General features: G+C 43.8%; 1 protein-coding gene across 1 annotated transcript in view; it reads right to left on the bottom strand.

The window, feature by feature from the left end:
• The window catches only part of COL22A1 (collagen type XXII alpha 1 chain), a 1,010,593-nt gene that overhangs the window by 21,813 nt on the left and 970,582 nt on the right, over nt 1-18,198 (bottom strand). The window contains exons 60-62 of the mRNA XM_085604869.1: nt 12,300-12,344; nt 10,711-10,890; nt 3,653-3,719 (exon numbers count right to left, since the gene is read on the bottom strand). Of these exons, the coding sequence (XP_085460995.1) occupies nt 3,653-3,719; nt 10,711-10,890; nt 12,300-12,344 (292 nt within the window). The remainder of the gene's footprint in view (nt 1-3,652; nt 3,720-10,710; nt 10,891-12,299; nt 12,345-18,198) is intronic.

The raw sequence follows: 18,198 nt of genomic DNA, 5'->3' as shown, positions 1-18,198 counted from the left end.
ACTAATTACATGATAAAGGAAGGAACGGATTAGGCCATTATCAAAAGAGCTCAATTGCCTTTTTCTCTTCCTTTGTCTGCCAAAGGTGGACGTGCCCCAAATACCACCAAACATGGTGGCCAACAGATGTTAGTTCTTTAGGAGATTCTGGCTGTTTGTCGATTTCTGTTCTCAAGCTTCTAAAGTAACAGACTTGAGGATCTCTAAGAACAGATAAGAAAGTGAGAGCCTTGAATAAAGTACTTGTACTCTGTATTTTGTTCCCTTTTAAACAAAAGCACTTGGCAAGCTGTGCTACAACTGTGGAATTGAAATATATCTAAGTGTTTCAATACTAATTGGGGAAAGGGATGTTCTCATTTTTCAGGAAACACCTTTTCAGGGTAACTTTTGCTATTGCACAGGAGACACCCAGTTTCCTGTATTCAAGTAAGTACAAGCATTAGAAACTTCTAGATGCTACAGAGAGGTACAGTCTTGTAAAAAGAGAATTACAAATAGGCTGATATTTAAAGGACTGGTCAGCTAAGGAAAATAGTTTGTTTCATAAATTAGAGAGGCCAGCAATGTCAAGGAGAAAATGGTTTAATTAGCGTTTCTTATCCTCTTGCACTTTTTCCAGGTTGGTTGTTGTTCCATCATATTGACTCATGTCTGTCTCTTTGCAATTGGTGACCAACAATATGCAAATTCACAAAGCCTGTAAAGGGCAGCATAAGCAACTTCAAATTAGTGATATGAACCTTTACTGCAAAACCACATTCAGAGTGATACGCTTATAAAATCATGCCAATTCCACTTGGACAGCCAAAGAATTGAAGGATGGAAGCGAGCAAATGAGTCTTAACCAATGGGAATTTTTCAGAATAGTTTTTCATTCCAACATGGTCCAACTCATCTGTCCCATTACAAAAGGGGTTTAAACATGAAAATCTATCCTGATCGTGCCTCAACAATGTTTATGCATTTGGGAATTCTCCTCAGGGTAGGATGGACTGCCATATAGTCAGTGCCCAGTTCTAGGGCACTGACTACATGACTCTAGAATTTGAGGACAATTCAACATAATTCAATTCAACCGGGACCACCAACTGCACTGTCATCTTCAAGAACAGTGAAGCCTTCTCATCCTTTTTCATGGAGAAATTCCACAAAACAGAATGAGCTATTGCCATAGATAATGAACTGATACAGGTTCCGAGTAGCAACATACACACCACCCAAACGACAACTACTGACTAGACTCAAATTTCCAACCAACCCATGAAGACCAAAATTGAGGCTACATGGTGTATATTAAAAACCCTAAATGAAGGGGAGATACGGAATCTTATAGGTTTAATGAAACAAACACTGCACTTCGACAACCCAATCCCGCAACAATCATCAAGGAGCACAGTCAACTTGTCCCCCTTCTCTGGACTAAGAATGGGAATTCATCAAAAACTCAAGGCATCATCCAAGACTGTTTGACAAGTTATACCCCTCCTGAAAAAAGACACAACCCTAACCCACCAGTTCTAAATAAGTTCGAAATTATTTCCTTGTTCCTAGAAAAACTGCTGCAAAAATGTAAACACAACCAATTCTGGCAGCACATTGAACAGTTCAAACTGCTTGATAAGTTCCGATTGGGTTTCAGACCAGGTCAGAGCATAGAGAGTTTCAGACCAGGTCAGAGCACAGAGACAGCTATCCTACACATCATGGGTGATGCACTCAGAATCCTGGACTGGAATGATTTCTGCCTACCAATCTGCCTCGATCTGTCATTGGCATTTGACACAGTCAATCGCAGCAACCTCTTAGAGTTGCTAGAACTCAGAGTTGGGCTATGTGGTTACATCCTCAAATGGTTCATTTCCTCCTACAACATGGTTCTCAACAAATCAAACTGGCTGGCCCATTATCTAAAATGTCTTAAATTATACTTGGAGCCCCTCAAGAATCCACTATCTCCCCCGCACTTTTGGAGCTCCTCAAACAAGCTAACCTTGTTTACCATATGTACGGAGACAACACTCAGATATGCTTAAAGATATCCACTCGAGAAGATATCACCCTAATCAACGCCACTCTCGAGAAAATCCGAGGCTGGCTGTCAACTATTTACCTCAAGTTGAACTCCCTGAAAACCACACTCCTTTTCATCTCCCATCACACGGCTCACTCTCCCATACAGGAATGGATAAACCACTAAATGCCCTCCATCACACTGTGAAGTCCATGTTGTGCAGGAACTGGGGGTGCATTCAGACAGGGGGGCACAACATGTGCCCACCTTCATGCGTCCCCTGGCCCAAAGGCAACAGGAGTTTCCTCACCAACACCTTTTTTATGGCAGGCTCACTGCCATGAAGAGGGTGGATGTGAGGAAACGTAATATGCTTGGCAGTGCTGCAGCGGCACCACCAGCATATTGTGGCCGCACACCACTGCAACACCGCTGAGGGATCATGGATCCCTGGTGGTTGCAGCGGTCCTTTGGTGGTCCAACTGACAAACTAATAATAGGGTGATCTCACCGGCGGTGCCTGCTGTAGCCATAATCAGGCCTTAAGTCTTTATGTAGGTAGGCATGCAGTTTTGTCCCCTCTAACCACATAATTCACCATCTACTGTGTGATGTGCAGATGTTTTAAAAAAAGGTTTCAGCACAAACAGATCAAAAATAGTACTACAATTAGAGAAACCCCTACAAATTATGTAAAATATCTTCCTTTGTAATATGTGTTAAGATGATAAATGGTGAAATAATACTGCCCTCGAATGTGCACCATTAAGCAGCAAAATTAGTTTTTTCAAGACACAATGCAGCCAACTCTACGGCATAATATGATTCTCCATTTGCCACAATTCCAGTGCTCCTGCCTACAGCAGACAATATCCTTTGGAATGCTCCTTGAAAAAAAAGGACATTGTCCAACACTGAGTAGTAATAAATTTGGGTTTCATGTGCCATAAGCCACAAAACAGTATGCAATCCAAGATCAAGAAAGAACCAACAGTTTTCATTGTGATAAGTGGATTTACTAAGCCTTTTGATAAAAAAAAAAGTGAGGCTGAGAAATATCAGAATCTTGCCCTTGCTCTCACTCAATCTCATTCGTTTTTCCATGATCGTCCTAGTCTATCTTCATTTCTACCGTAGATGGGATCAATTTGTTTTTCTGTGTGCTCTACCGTAACTTAAAAAACAAAAATATATTTATGATTCATATAAAAAAGAATAAAGTTACTCAAACAATCATAAGTAGGTAGGCTCAAAAATTGATTGTTCTCCAAAGAGCTACAAAACCCAAGATCATCTTCATAATTTTGTATAGAATTAAAAATGTGATGTACAAAAATTAAATGGTAGATGGTGTACAACACAGTGCCATTAATGTCCTATGAATTACTTTTGATGCCGTTTGACCGGTCAAAACAAACAATGATCCATAGACCTACACTTGTCACATTTGTTCTTGGAACAAGAGGAAAAGTAAAGTGTTTTGACCGTGATCTTTATTTTTATGTCTATATTGGTTGCTAATGGAGGGAACTTAACATAGAGAAAGAAGCAATGCCTAAGGTCTAGCCAAATTGGTTTTGTCCAGCCCTGTACTGTACAATAACTAGAAACCATGAGGCCATTTGATGTTGAACTTACTATCGAGCTGTTTCCCTAACTCCTCCGAGATAAGTCTTCTCAGGGTATCCAGTGATGGAGGCTCACCCTAAAGAAAGGAAAAGATTCAATCAAGTCACGGTTTAAACATTAAAACAGGTATATTCCTTAAGATGCCACTGGTTCTATGCCCAAATGTGTATTGGAAATATGCCATGATTCTGAATAAAATATGTATTCTGCTAGGGGCCGATGCACCATGTTAAGAGGTGATCAATATACAACAGTAAACTCTGTTTGTGAGCTACATCAAACAAGGCTGAAAAGGACTTTACACCTAAGCCATGGCACAATTTTTTATGCAGCCTTATTTTCTGCTAGTAGGGAATTTGCCTCTCTAGAAATGGCACAATGATTTTCAGCACTGCAGGCAAAATACAATTTGCCACCTTAAGTGTGCTCAATACATTGCAAAAGGGTGCTTCTTGGACTGGATAAACTACATGTTCACTACATACATTTTCTTACTTCATATAATGACATGGGTATCCCATTACAGAAGGCTGGTCAAGGTACAGACTTTTCATAAGTTATTTGACACCAAAACAACAGATTTGCAATCAGTAGAACCTTAAGCATGATTTTTTAAAGTTTCTAGTAACATCTAGCACCTAAAAGATTAAAGCGCCAACAATGAGCATCTAGTCGCGCAAAACCAAGTCGAAAATTAGGGCCCAATAGTAGCATTTAATTTTCAGGCCCTGGGTAAAAGGTATACCACTTTACAAGGGACTTATAAGTACATTAAATATGTCAATTAGTTGTAAGCGATTATTCCATGTTTAGGGGAGTGAGCACAAGCACTTTGCCACCAGTTAGCAATGGGAAAGTGCACAGATTCTTCTCCTGCCAACAAAAAGGATTTTTAGCAAAATGGAGGGAAAGAGGCAAAAGGTTTGGTGAAGACTATCCTCACAGCTGACAAGTCTAATAGTAGTACTGTTGTGCACCGGTAGGTGACGTTATAGGGTTCTGTGCCTGTATTGTTCCACTCTGAAAGTGACAAGTAGAGCTGAATATAATCACCACCCATGGCACTGACGTCAGTTGCTTTCTGGTGAGCTCAGATGCAGAGGCTAGACCATTGTGCAGATATCTATATTGGGACATTTTTAGATGCAAAGCAGGGCCCAATTAATAAAACGGGGAGATGGGAAGGCCAGTAAGGAATCTTCCGTTAGATAGAGTACCCACTAGAAAGAGCATTACAGAAGGTAAGTAAAGTGTTCTTCTGATGGCTACTTCTAACCACAAAGTCCTCACCTTCAGAATATTTAGCATAGCATTACCTACCTAGATGGTGGATTTGTGAACTGGTTCAGACAAAAAATCCCTTGAGGACAGGGCGGGCAAAATACCACTCTTGATGGGCCCGACTGTAGAGGTTGTAGTGCTTTGTGAATGTATGTAAATATGCCCATGTATCCACATGACAAATGTCCAAGACAGGTATTCTCTGTGCTAGTACAGTAGTAGCAGCATTAGCTCTTGTAGAATGGGCCCATTAGCCTTCTGGAGTCTGTGTCTATGCTAGTGCATAGCAGATCTTTGTAGAGAGAACAGTCCATTGTATGATGGTCCATTTTTGCACTGCCTTGCCCTTCTTTCCCCCAGAGAACCCCACAAATAGCTGATTGCCCACCCAATGTTCTTTGGTGCAATCAATATAAAAGCCTACTGCCCTCTTAAGGTCCAAACGATGAAGTCTCTCTTCCTCCTTAAAAGGGTGAGGTGGGGCAAAGAATGTCAGAAGGTTAATAGCTTTCCAGACATGAAATAGCATGACCACTTTTGGTAAAAAGGTAGTATGTGTCCTCAACACTTACTTTTCTGGAAATAATGTTGTATAAGGTGGGCTGACAGAGAGAAACTGAAGCTGGATCACATGACCAGCCTCTGTTATGGAGATGAGAAAGACAGTCTTCAACATTATGAGCCTTCTTGAACAACTGTGTAGAGGCCCAAGGGGTCCACATCAAAAAAGTGAGAATTAAGTTCAAGTCCCAATGTGGCATAACAGAGGGTATTTGCAGACACCAATGTTGCAAACCTTTCAAAAATCTCGTCACAACAGGTGACTTAAATAAAGAAGGTTGGACTAGCAAGCACAAAATAGCTGAAAGAGACAATAGATGTCCTTTAACAGTGCCCATAGCAAGTTCTTGATAGGCCAGGGACAAAACAAACAACTTATCTTCTGACAACTTGGCTTGTTGTCAGAATGTGCAGGCCCAGGTGTAGTACCTTGCCCTGCTTCAATGACAGAAGATCTTCGCGAAGCAGCAGTTTGATCAGGAGACAGGTGCTCATGCCCAGGAGTTCCTGGTACCACACTCTCCTGGCCCAATCTGGTGACACTAGTTTGACGTAGGCCCAAGAGTTCCTAATCTTATTTAGAACTAGGGTCAGGAGTGGCAGCAGAAAGGCATACAAGAGTCCCAAGCTCGACTCCAGATGGACTCGATCCCAGAGACAGATACATCTTGGAATCTCCAATGTGGAAAAGTGCCTACCTTACACATTCTTGGTGGTAGTGAAAAAATCTAGCCAGGATTCTCCCCAGAGATGGAAGACGCCCTGCAGCACCTCCATGATCTGCTAAGCACGAGGGCTACGTTCATCCAAACAGGCAGTTAATGATCCTGCCAGTTGTTTTACCAATGAAAAATTCCCTGGTGTTCCAGCCACTTCCAGGGGCATGGAGTTACTGGCCCCGGACTCAAAACCCCTCTCCGCCCTGCTTATTTCAGTGCCACATTGGGGTGGTGTTGTCTGCGAGCACCTGCACCGGACTTCCACTGATGGTGGGCAGGAAGGCCTTCAATGTGAGTGAATTACCTCCACTCTAACAAATTCATGTGGAACTGAGACTCTACTGGAGACCAGAGTCCTCTGATCTTCACCTCTACCAGTTGTGTTCCCCACCCAGAAGCAATGCACCCTTCACCAGTGTCAAATCTGGGTGAGTTAAATAGAGGGGTCTACCCGTAAGCAATCACAGTCCAGTACCAACTACAGCAGATCTTTTGCAGGTTCCTCTGAAATCTGAATACAATCCAACAGATTCCCCTGGTGCTGAGGCTTCACTGTAAAGCCCATATGTGGTATCTGATATGTTTGACCACGAGGATGCAGGAGGTCAGCAATCCCAGCAGTCTCAGAATCATCCACCCTAAGATCTAGGACAGAGGCTTTGGAGACATAGCCCGAATGCTCTTGACCCTCGACTCCGGGGGAAAGGAACTAAGCTGTACTGTGTTCAGAATGGTTTAGATGAATGGGAGTGTCTACAAAGAAGTCAGGTGTGACTTCGGCAAATTGGTAGTGAACCCCGGTGATGTTTCAAGATTCACCATCGTCTGGAGGTCGCTGATGACAGCCTAAGCCAAGCCTACCTTCAGCAGCCAGTCATCAAGGTAGGAGAAGACTGCTACACCCAGAGGTGAACTAAGACCACTTTTGTGAACCTCAGGGCGGCACTGGTGAGGCCAAAAAGGAGCATTGCTAACTGAAAATGGCCCTGTCTCACTACGAACCTGATGTAGGGCCTGTCAGTGCAGGCCAGGAATATGGAAATAAACATCCTGGAGGCGCAATCCAACCATCTAGTCTGGAGTCTTGGGCAGGCGGACTTTGGCAAGTGTGAGCATCTTCAATTTGTCCTTCAGCAGGAGTTGTACAAAGGGTGAAGATCTAAACTAGGATTTCTGTCCTTCTTTGGCACATGAAAGTAGCTAGATTATGCCAAGATCTTATTTCCAATGCCAGAACCCTCTCTATGCCCCTATGGCCTAAAGGGCCGGCACTTACTGCATCAAAATATATAAGTGGTCTCGCCTCAGTTGCCATAATAGTGGCGGAAGGTGCAGTGGGGTGGTAAAAACCAGTGCCTAATTTGTAAAAAATTAAGTGCCAGGGCTCTGATCAGGATGCCACTGTAGCTTGCACCACCCATCGCCCTTGTCATCGCTGCAAAAAGAAACTACTTACCATCTCTCTCACATGTACATGCGACAGTACAGATTATTCCAGGTCCCCAAAGCTACAGGAATGGCTGGGGAGGCAGGTATTAGAATTTTAATGTATATTGTCTTCCTAAACAACCGTTGTTCTGCTCATCTCTAAATTAGATGAGCAGCGCCACCATGTGGTAGACTATTCTAAGTATCGTGTTGACAATTAGGTGCCGGTGCCGAGCACCGGAAACCATTTAAGTGCCAGTGCTGAGCACTGTAAAGCACCGGCTCAAATTAAGCACTGGTATAAACAAAGGAGTATGTAATTCCGATGTACAAACTGGAGAACCAACCTGCTTAAAGTCATATCTTCCCACCCTTGGAGGAAATACCAGATCCTGCCTCTGAATGGATTGCTGTGGGCTGGATAGGACACACAAAAGAGTGTTTGTGGTTGAAGATGCGGGAGGGCAGGGGACTGAGCTGCACATTGCCCCTGCTGTCCTGGGCGTTGTCTTTGTAATCAAGATTTTTGGCCATAAAAAGGCTAAAAGGCCTGTTGGGCTTGCAGAGGAGTCAAACTCTGGTGAAAAAGAAACCCTCAGTGATAACCATGAAAGTGAAAAAATTGGTGGAATTGTTTGATGGGTGCAAAAAGAGCCACGAATGTGTGGTGGCCCTGCTTTCCTTACACCGTTCCAGGGCAGAATCTACCTTGCTGCAGAAAAGGCATGAATTAGCACATGTGCTGCCCATGAAAGATGCCTGAACAGCCTATAGATATCATCAATGCATGGCACTGAATTGGCTTACTTCTACCCATCACTCGATCTAAGCAGTTGGTCGTGTCAAACCCAGACTGGTTTCCAATCTTTGCTGCATTGCAGCCACCATGGATATAGTTTCAGTCATGGATGCCGCCTGACTGTCTGGAACTGCAGTCAAGACTTGAGATACGGTGTCCCATAGGGCTCAATATTAGCAGCCTAGAAAGCAGCTCGCTTTCACTGAACACAGTACAAGGCGTGTGGAAGGAAAAATTAGTTTACCAAATATTGCTATTCTTTTCGATTCACAATCAGGTGGCGTGGTGGCGAAGTCATTGGTATTTACGACACTGATAGACACCTACACCATCAAACTCTCTGGTTCAGGAAGCTGTGTAAGAGAAGCAGGGTCACCTGGTGATGGGCGAAGGTGCCAAGTGACCTGCCTATTAACTGGGGGTCCTGAACATGGTTTACCCCATGTGCCCAATAGGGTATCTTGCAAGGGCTACATTAAATGGCAATAAAGGTTCTGTAGGTGCTTGACCAGGCTATACCACCTTTGTCAAAACATTGGACTTCACCTCCACCGTTTGAAGTTTTAGATCCTCTATGGCTGCTGCCCTTTGCATACCAATGGCAAAGGATGCACTTTTCTCAGTGGCAGGGTAAAGAGGCGAAACAGGGGCAGTATCTGGAGAAGTCTAGAACAGTGGCTCCTTCAAGAATAGCATGCTCATTTTCCTCACCATATTGGGAAATAAAATCATCCTCATCAAAATTGTCCTAGTCTGAATCTGTGCCAAACAACTGTATAAAGCCTAGGCCCTAGCGTGTGGTATGGACAGATTACCAGAATCAAAGGGATTGGTCACTGGCTAAGCTCCAGTAGGAACCTGGTGCAGCCTCGGGTGAGATCATGGTGGAATGTGCTCGGTGTCAGTAACCAAAATGGGCTGCAATTCTTACTCCGGTATTGGCATTGGAGTAAATGTTAAGTGCGAAGGGAACTAGCATGGCAGGTGGTGCCAGAAATGAAGTCCGCACTGAAGCCTGTGAAGAACTAGTGTGATTTTAAAGTGCCAGAAAATGCCCCTGCGTTTCTTTGTGGCCCGGGGCACACCAAAAGGAACTGGTAAAGTGCCAAAACTGTGCTTTGTGGCCTCCCTTAGTTGCAATGTCATCGATGAACCCTGAACTTTTGAGAGCATTGGAACCAGACTTGGAATCAACTGCAATGGAGATCAGGAGTGAGAATGATAGGCACATTGATGTCTTCACACCTTCTCTGGAGTTAGAGAATAGCAGGAAGGGGCCAATTCCTCCAATGATTTAAAAAATAATAATTGTGCCTTAGCTGAAGTCTTTGACCTCAACGATGATCAGGTCCTTTTGACTTTGGCCGGTCACGCCAGTGTTTGGAACCAGTAGCTTCACCTTGTGGTACAGTATGGTCTTCAGAATCATATGAGCACAGTTGTTGCAGGCCCTGGAATCAATGCTTAGACACCAGGTAACATAAGCATACTTAATGAGGGCCAGTCACAGACACTTGTTTGAATCCTGTTGTTTTACAGAGTGTCATTTTTCCTTGCGCACTCTGTGGGAACTTTGCAGCAAAATTCCAAGGAGTATCTCCGGTGCTGTGTTAGAAGTCGTGGAAAGAAAAGTACTGACATCATTACACATCGATGTTGTTTATATGTTGCTCTGCTCATCACTTCTGGAGCGGAATGATGTTGGTACAGAGCCCCACACCACCACCTACCTGCATGCAGAAGTACTGCTTTAAAGTTTCCTGATCCAGTTTGATGCTTGGGAAATATTCACAAAGTACGGAATCAGTGATTAGAGTTATCCATGTGAATACCAGAGTAGTTGAGTCTTCTTCAAGATGAAAATTTGAGAATGAAAAAATTATTGCATCAAAGAAGACAATGCAGGTTGATAGATAACATACATTGTGCAGTGCCAATGGAATTTCATAGCACTGTTTCTACCAACATTTGAACTGACTGGCCTGTGTAGAATATGTTTTTTGCGTGGTTTTACTTGTCAGACAGAGGAAACGCCATTGCGAAAGCCTCCAACGCAATATATTTCATCACAAAATATTAGTGCAAAATGACACCCATGCAATGTTGGTGTTAGGGCCCATGGTGTTTGTAGTAGGCCAAGCGAGACACACCCATGGATATGCAAGCCAATTTAATACAGACCTTTTGAAAGTTTATCCATGGGAAGGTGTCCTACTTTCAAATATGTGGTACTTGGATTTGGATCATTAAACAACAGGAATTAATTGTCAAGACCTTACCCTTGGACCTGTTTGTCCTGGTTGCCCGGGTGCACCTGGTGGTCCGGATGGTCCCCGTTCTCCTGATAGTCCTTGTGGACCCATGATTCCCGTGTGACCTTTGTGGCCGGGTGTTCCGGGTTCACCAGCCGAGCCTTTCTCTCCCTGGGCTCCTTTGTCACCTTTAATGCCTGGATCTCCCTAGATAGAGAATAATACCCATGAAAACCAGAGTATGTTATCTACACCAATCACCATATTAGAGTTAGCAGTATATTTATATTCAAGACCATTCTATATATAATTCAAAGTGAGGCCTCACTGATTAACCTCTGCTGTTTTATGCACATTAGGATGACACATTGGGAGCTGGCCTGACAACGAGAATGCTTCATTTGCAGGCAATAACTACCAGTATACGCCTGATCATGAAGCAACCTCTGGCTGCCTGCCAATAGCATCCTTGCCTTTAAAGATGTCGCAATAACTTCAGTAAAGTAGTCACACCTTTTCATTGCCCGAGTTGGTAATGATTAGCCATTGCTACTTGCAGCTGTAGGCAGTAACATTTAATTTGAATTTAATTTTCTAAACATGAGACAAATAATCTTTCTCCTTTCCTTCCACACAAGACTTCACTTTTCCAGCCTGCTATGAAGAGCTCATATCCGATTTGTTGAAGAAGCATAATACCAACTCAGACATAGGTTTTTGGCAATGCATACTTAACATATTGTTTTCATTTTTTTTTTAACATCTCTTCAACGCTGAGCGGAAGCCACATGGGGGAATGTGGGGTTGGGGGCAAAAACAAGGAGGGTGGGAGAAAGTAACTCAGATGGCATGGGTGGGTGAAGGAACAAACACGGAGAGAGGAACATGGAGGGGAGCAAATGGATTAAAGAGAGCCCCACAAGAGAAGCACTTGGATGAAAATGCAAGCCGGGGTGGAAACAGCTCTTGGGAGCATCAGAGATGTGGATAGGCAGAAGCAGAAGGGCAGCAAAAGAGCAACAGGAATGAAAGCGGCAGAAGGGGAGCGATACACAAGGGACACAGCAGGAAAACACGCTCTCTCGTACAAGTCTTAAACAAAAAATGTAAAAAAATTATTGGAGCACCTGAAAATGGAGCAGAGGAAGGACACAAGTAATTTGTCCATGCTCCAGGGGAGTCACAAACTCAGTTAGTGGAAAGAATGCCCATACATGCCAACATAGTAGAAGCAAGCAAATGACAGTGACAATTAAGTCAACCAATGGAAAGCAATGGGCGGGCTCTACAGCCACTGTAACCTAAACTAACAATATGTCTTGCAACAAACAGTGCATGAGCTATCTCAGGCGAGACCTAAAACATCTGTGACAAAAAAATGTTAAAGAAAATGAATGACTTCTTAAGAAATAATTACTATTTGCTACTAGAAAGCCAAAAATAGCATTCACAATGTGAAAGTCTAACAACTGCATGCGCAGAAAAAATAAAGTATTCATGCAACCCTAGATGCTGCATCACTTTTGGAGCAGGATAGTGTGCACATTCTGCTCTTGGGTGACTATTCTAAATATATATGCCGCATTTAATACAATAATAAGGAACATTCAACATACCCGTTCACCTTTTGAGCCGCGTTCACCAACTTTCCCAACAGCGCCCTGCAAATAAAACACAAAATGTAGCATCTAATTGTTGCAGGACATATTTGGTCATGCTATTATTGTGTGTAATTTAAGGGACTCGTACGCAGAAATATACTAAGACACAATATCAACATATTGAATGTAATGGACTATTGGTGGCGCACTAAGTCTGACTTCGATACCTGTGGACATTCATGTTTTGCATTCACAAAGCGTTGATTAAAACTTATAATATGGCATGGAAGTAACTCTCCCCATGGATAACGGAGGAGCGTTTCTTGACCATCTCCCCAACGAAATTTACTCAGGTCAAATGCATCTTCAGGGTGGTAAGTGGTGGGAACACCCTCAAAATTGCTGTGGCTATAATGGAACAGGTTTCTTCATGGGAAAATATTTACCCTATCAACGAAATGAAGTGAAAATGAAGGGCCTGATGTCCTATAATTCCATTAGGAAAAAATGGTTGCAATTTGCGCACCGACATTTTGAGAATGGAATAGTATTTTGATAACTGACCTTTGTAGTAATAGGTGTGTTTACAAAATCCTGAATCATAGCGGGTCACAGAGTGATCTGCCTAATTAGTAGCCATTAGGCCGGTTGCAATTTGCGACCCCCTTGATTGACTGGAAACACCTGACCTGGTGTCCTGCAAGGGATAGCAGACCACCCCATCACTATGATTTCCACCCCCAAAAAAATTCAAAGCAGTCTATGTTGCTTAACGGAACCAGTGCAGCATTTCTAATTATTTTTAAAAGTTTTTTCTTTTGGAAAACTTACAGGAAAAAGGCAGTGGGTGCATGGACCACCGCCTGTTCCCCCTAGGTCTGCCTTCCCCTTTGCGACTCAGTTACCACCCCAACTCGGGAGTCTGTAACTTAACAATGGTTTGCAACTGCAATTGTAGTCGTCGTAAATAACTTACTTACATTACTTTAGCGACTGGAAGTAGGAGGGTTAAGAACATTTCACATCCCCTCCTTTTTGGGATTCAGAAAAGATCGTAAAAGTCCTTTTTACGAGTCAGCAAGAATGTTCCAACTGGTAAAATGGCTATTATACATAAACCCTGTGATTCGGCAAATACAGGGTTTATAATCCCCAAAGAGTTTTCTGGATCAGGCCCTACATTTACCTTTACTGGTATGCATATGCAAATGTATGCTACGTACCTTTTTGTATGTACACATGGAAACTTATCCGGATCATGAAATTCAAAAATAATTTTGCAAATACTCCTGGACATGGGTGACTGCCGCGTAATCCCAAAGGAGATGTGGAATTAATTGTGAATTACACAATAGTCCCACATTTACTCCAAATGTAGGAGAAAACCTACTGCTCTTTGTGAATTGAGCACTGCAACAATATAGCAGGAGGCAGAATTAACAGACTAAACACTGTTGCGTGGTAATTCGTTGTAGTAAAGTGTGCATTGATTTGCAAAAGTAGCTGTAGATAGTGTAACAGAAGCTTTAGTTTACATTCGCTAATCAGATATATTTAATTTTCATGTCTTTAAAAAGTAGGCAGGTTTTACTTTGGGACCCAAGTATGTTTAATTGCTGATGCTTTTCTTCAAATCTAACTCACAACCCGTGCTCATTCACTTTTGGATAACATTCCATACACTGAGGGATGCCTTGCAGAGCATGTAGCAGATAATAGAAAATCATCACTCAATCAATCAATCAATCATGAAATTTATATCGCGCACTACTCACCCGGAAGGGTCTCAAGGCGCTTGGGGGAGGGGGGCTGCTACTGCTCGAACAGCCAGGTCTTGAGCTGTCTCCTGAAGGTGAGGTGGTCCCGGGTCAGTCGCAGGTGGACGGGCAGGGAGTTCCATGTCTTCGCCGCCAGGTAGGAGAAGGATCTTCCTCCGGCGGTGGTTCTCTGGATGCGAGGGACGACGGCGAGGGCGAGGTTCGCGGATCGTAGCTGGCGGGTGGGCGTGTAGAAGGTCAGTCGGTCGTTGAGGTATCTTGGGCCCAGGTCGTGGAGGGATTTGTGTGCGTGGGTGAGGAGTCTGAACGTGATCCTCTTGTTGACAGGGAGCCAGTGCAGGTCTCTTATGTGGCTCGAGATGTGGCTGCGTCGGGGGACGTCCAGGATGAGTCGGGCAGAGGCGTTCTGGATACGTTGAAGTCTTTTCTGGAGCTTGGCTGTTGTACCGGCGTACAGGGTGTTTCCGTAGTCTAGTCTGCTGGTGACGAGGGCCTGGGTGACCGTCTTCCTGGTCTCGGTCGGGATCCATCGGAAGATCTTGCGGAGCATGCGAAGGTTGCGGAAGCAAGCTGAGGAGACGGCGTTGACTTGTCTGGTCATCGATAGGGACGAGTCCAGGATGACGCCCAAGTTGCGTGCGTGGTCCGTTGGTTTGGGTGCGGTGCCTAGTGCCGGGGGCCACCAGGAGTCATCCCATGCGGAGGGCGACGGTCCCAGGATGAGGACTTCTGTCTTGTCCGTGTTCAACTTCAGGCGGCTGATGTTCATCCATTCGGCAACGTCTTTCATCCCTTCGTGTAGGCTGGCTTTGGCGGTGTGAGGAAATATGAATTTTGTGATCAGTTATGTCCCCTATCGTAGACCCCAACGGCTCCATGTGCATGCTATGAGTACATGTATGTTCCCTCCAGTTCCAGTTTTGAAGACGCAAATACATGTGCGTCCACCGTCAACATGTCCTCTTTCAGATCCGCCATGAATGGGTCAGATATTCCATTCCTAAGTATGAAAGGACACCGACTTTATGTGGTTCACTTTCCACATTTTACAGATTCAGGCGAGTAGGCCCTGAATTCTGTCATCAAGCCTTTTCCTGCCTTCTGCCTCTGAAAGCTCCAGTCTGAGCCTGCATCTGCATCCATGAACTTTGTCCTACTCCCTGCGCGGCTAACGATGCCTGATCCAGCCTGTTGCCTGCCAAAAGCTGTATTTCACCTTCAAGATTATCTGTTTCGCTCCTCATCCGATGCATTCCTGTCTAGTAGTTTAGGTAAACATTCCTCCAAGCTACCGTGCAAAGAGGCCAGGCCTCGCTGTCCTCGTGCAAGTAATTCATAGCCCCTGTTACCATGGAAGATTCCTGCCCCCTCGCATCTCATGTAGACACTTAGACGCTCGTACACGCACTAATAGTCAGTATAGAATAGATTCCGTCCGAGAGACCTTTCCTTTTGGATAAAACAGTTCTTTAAACATAAGATATTAGATATGATTTGGGATTAGGTTGACATAACCCCCAGACTTCTGTCTCCACATGTAGAGCTAAATGTCAAGTCCCCTTCACCCTCTAGTTGCACGTCAATCACGCGTCATGCGGCTGCGCGCGCATCTCTGCCAAATATTTCTGCTGACATTGCAGGATTCTTTCATGGATCCACCCACTTGTGACATCATGTATAATGACGTTTATTAAATTACGCCCATATGACCGCCTTTATTAGTTACGTATGCACATTTTATCTGTATTATCAGCTGTTACGCCTCTTGCATCTGTTTCACTGTAATGCATTTCCTATAAAACTAATTATCTGTCAATAATGTATGCCCTTCCTTCCTGAACTTTCGTGGTGATGGAATAGAAGCCTGCAATTCGAATTGTATTCCTTTGTATAGGAATAAAGCCTTTTAAAACCTCTAATACCACGGATTCTGCCTCTTATATTTACTGAGTTATTCTTACTAGACTTTACCGCATAAAAAATAGTACCGGTAATGAAATATTTACCACATAAATTGGCGCCCGAATAGGGACACTTTCTCATCTCATGCGCCGGAGGTGCGTTGCAGGCCCGGTCTCCTGCCACAGCTGAACGGATAAAAACGCGTACCTGCAGGATTTCCTGTATCTCCCTCCGGCCAAGCGGGGGCGACTGAGGCTGCGATCAACACCCAGACGAGGCGGTGAGAAGTGCGAAGTATCCCGACCAGAGCCTAGCTGAGAGAGCAAGATCCGAGGTATACAGAGGCCCACCAGGTTCCGAAGTTCCGAGTCCAGTCGAGTCGAGTCGAGTCCAGTCCAGTTTCAGTTCCGTTCCGAGGCCTTCCGTTCCGAGCTACCCGGTGAGTACCATTACCGGGGAGGCATTTTACGTGCACATAGTCTGTGCCGGTCAAGACGGGTTTGGGTACACAAATCCGGTCTGCACTGTTTCAGCAGTGTATCTGTACTGTTTAGCAGTATATCTAGTATGTCTTGCATATAAATAAGTATTATCTAGTGTCAGTATTATGTCAGTAACTAGTTTTTATTAGTTATCATCGTTCGTTAAAACTGTTAAGTGTTAAATGTTTTAATACGTTCTACATATTGTGGTGTGAATGACTGTTCATTATTGTGTTCATTGTATAAAGTGTGTTCTAGTAATAAGGTCTAAAAAATGCCGCTCTTTTCGAAACTAAGACAGATCAAAACTAGAAAAGGTGTACTCGAAGAAGCTGTTCCCATCCCACCAAGGGACACTCCAGGGTACTTTATGTATCATAAGCATGGCCTAGATGCCGTATTATTTCTTGATTTATGGGTGGACTACACCAAGGATTTGCCAGAAAATCAGAGATGGCCCGCAGCTGGGACCTGGGATGCAGATAGCATCATGAGAGTAGAAGAAGAATTATGGAAAAAGAAAGCCAGACAGTCACAGAAAGATGCCATTGAATTATGGCGTAAAGAATCATATAGACGTACAGAAAAAGCGCTCAGACAGGAGGAGAAAGGTAGAGAGAATTCAAATAATACCCGAGAAAATCTATTAATTGAGGAAGGTACCCGAGTAAAATCAGAACAAGTAGATAGACAAAGAAACACTTTTATGAATGGTATGTATCCTCTTCTGGCCGAAGGGTTACCTAAGGCTACCCCGGAAATACCAAAAGACTTAACTCCTCCATTGCTCCCGATAAAAGTGCATCCCAAAACACATCCCAAAACAGCAAAGGACGTTTTCCTTTCCTCCTATTTAGATGACGTAGCTCCCGAGTATGCTAATGCCAAACCACACACACCGCTTGCCGATGGTGTTCAACACCAAGAGCATCCGTCTGTATCTCCGCAACTACAAACTCCTACACAAATTCCCACAGGTCCGTCCGTTTCTACAGTTTTTCCCGCATCTACAATCTCTATCCTACGTCCAACGAATCCTTTCGTGCCCAGCACCTCAGATGGTGCTACAGGAGGTATGACAGACATGTTTGCCACACCGCCGCGAAATAAACAGACCCTTAGAGATTTAGCACTCCAACGTACACCCCAATTAGCGACATCCGACATGTTTAAAGAACAGCTTGTGGATTGTAGATACGATCCAGTGCCAGGTAGACAGGACAAATTGCTCATATCATCACTACGTATACGACGAGCTACATTGTATTTAATGACGATACCAGGAATGGTTGAACACCTAGACAATATATATCGCTTTGTCCAAACAGGGCGAGGTCCAGAAAGTATTAACGAAGCTATGGAATACCAGAAAGTGGATGTACAAAGACAACTACTACGTTTTTTCATAAATTGTGTAATTAGGAATCAAGACAGGCCCGGGGCAGATCATGATACCATGCAAAAACTTGTCAAATGGGGTCAGAACATATCAGAAGAGAAACATGATAGACAGGCGTGTATAATCGCCATGTGTCGAAAGATCCGCAAGGAAGTAGAACGAATACATAAAGAAAGACGAGAAACAGACAGAGTAGAATCAGAAGAAGAGGAGGAGCAAGAATCAGAACAATTAGAAACGATAGCTTATGTAGGTAGAGGAAGACCCCATAATAATACTAGAGGCTTTAATGACCCGATACGCCCGATACGTCCAGAACATAATAGACATTTTCAAACCCCTATGTTAAATAC

This window comes from Triturus cristatus, chromosome 5_1 (genome assembly GCF_964204655.1).
Source record: "Triturus cristatus chromosome 5_1, aTriCri1.1, whole genome shotgun sequence".
Lineage (NCBI taxonomy): Eukaryota > Metazoa > Chordata > Amphibia > Caudata > Salamandridae > Triturus > Triturus cristatus.
This window is presented reverse-complemented; position numbering and strand designations above follow the sequence as displayed.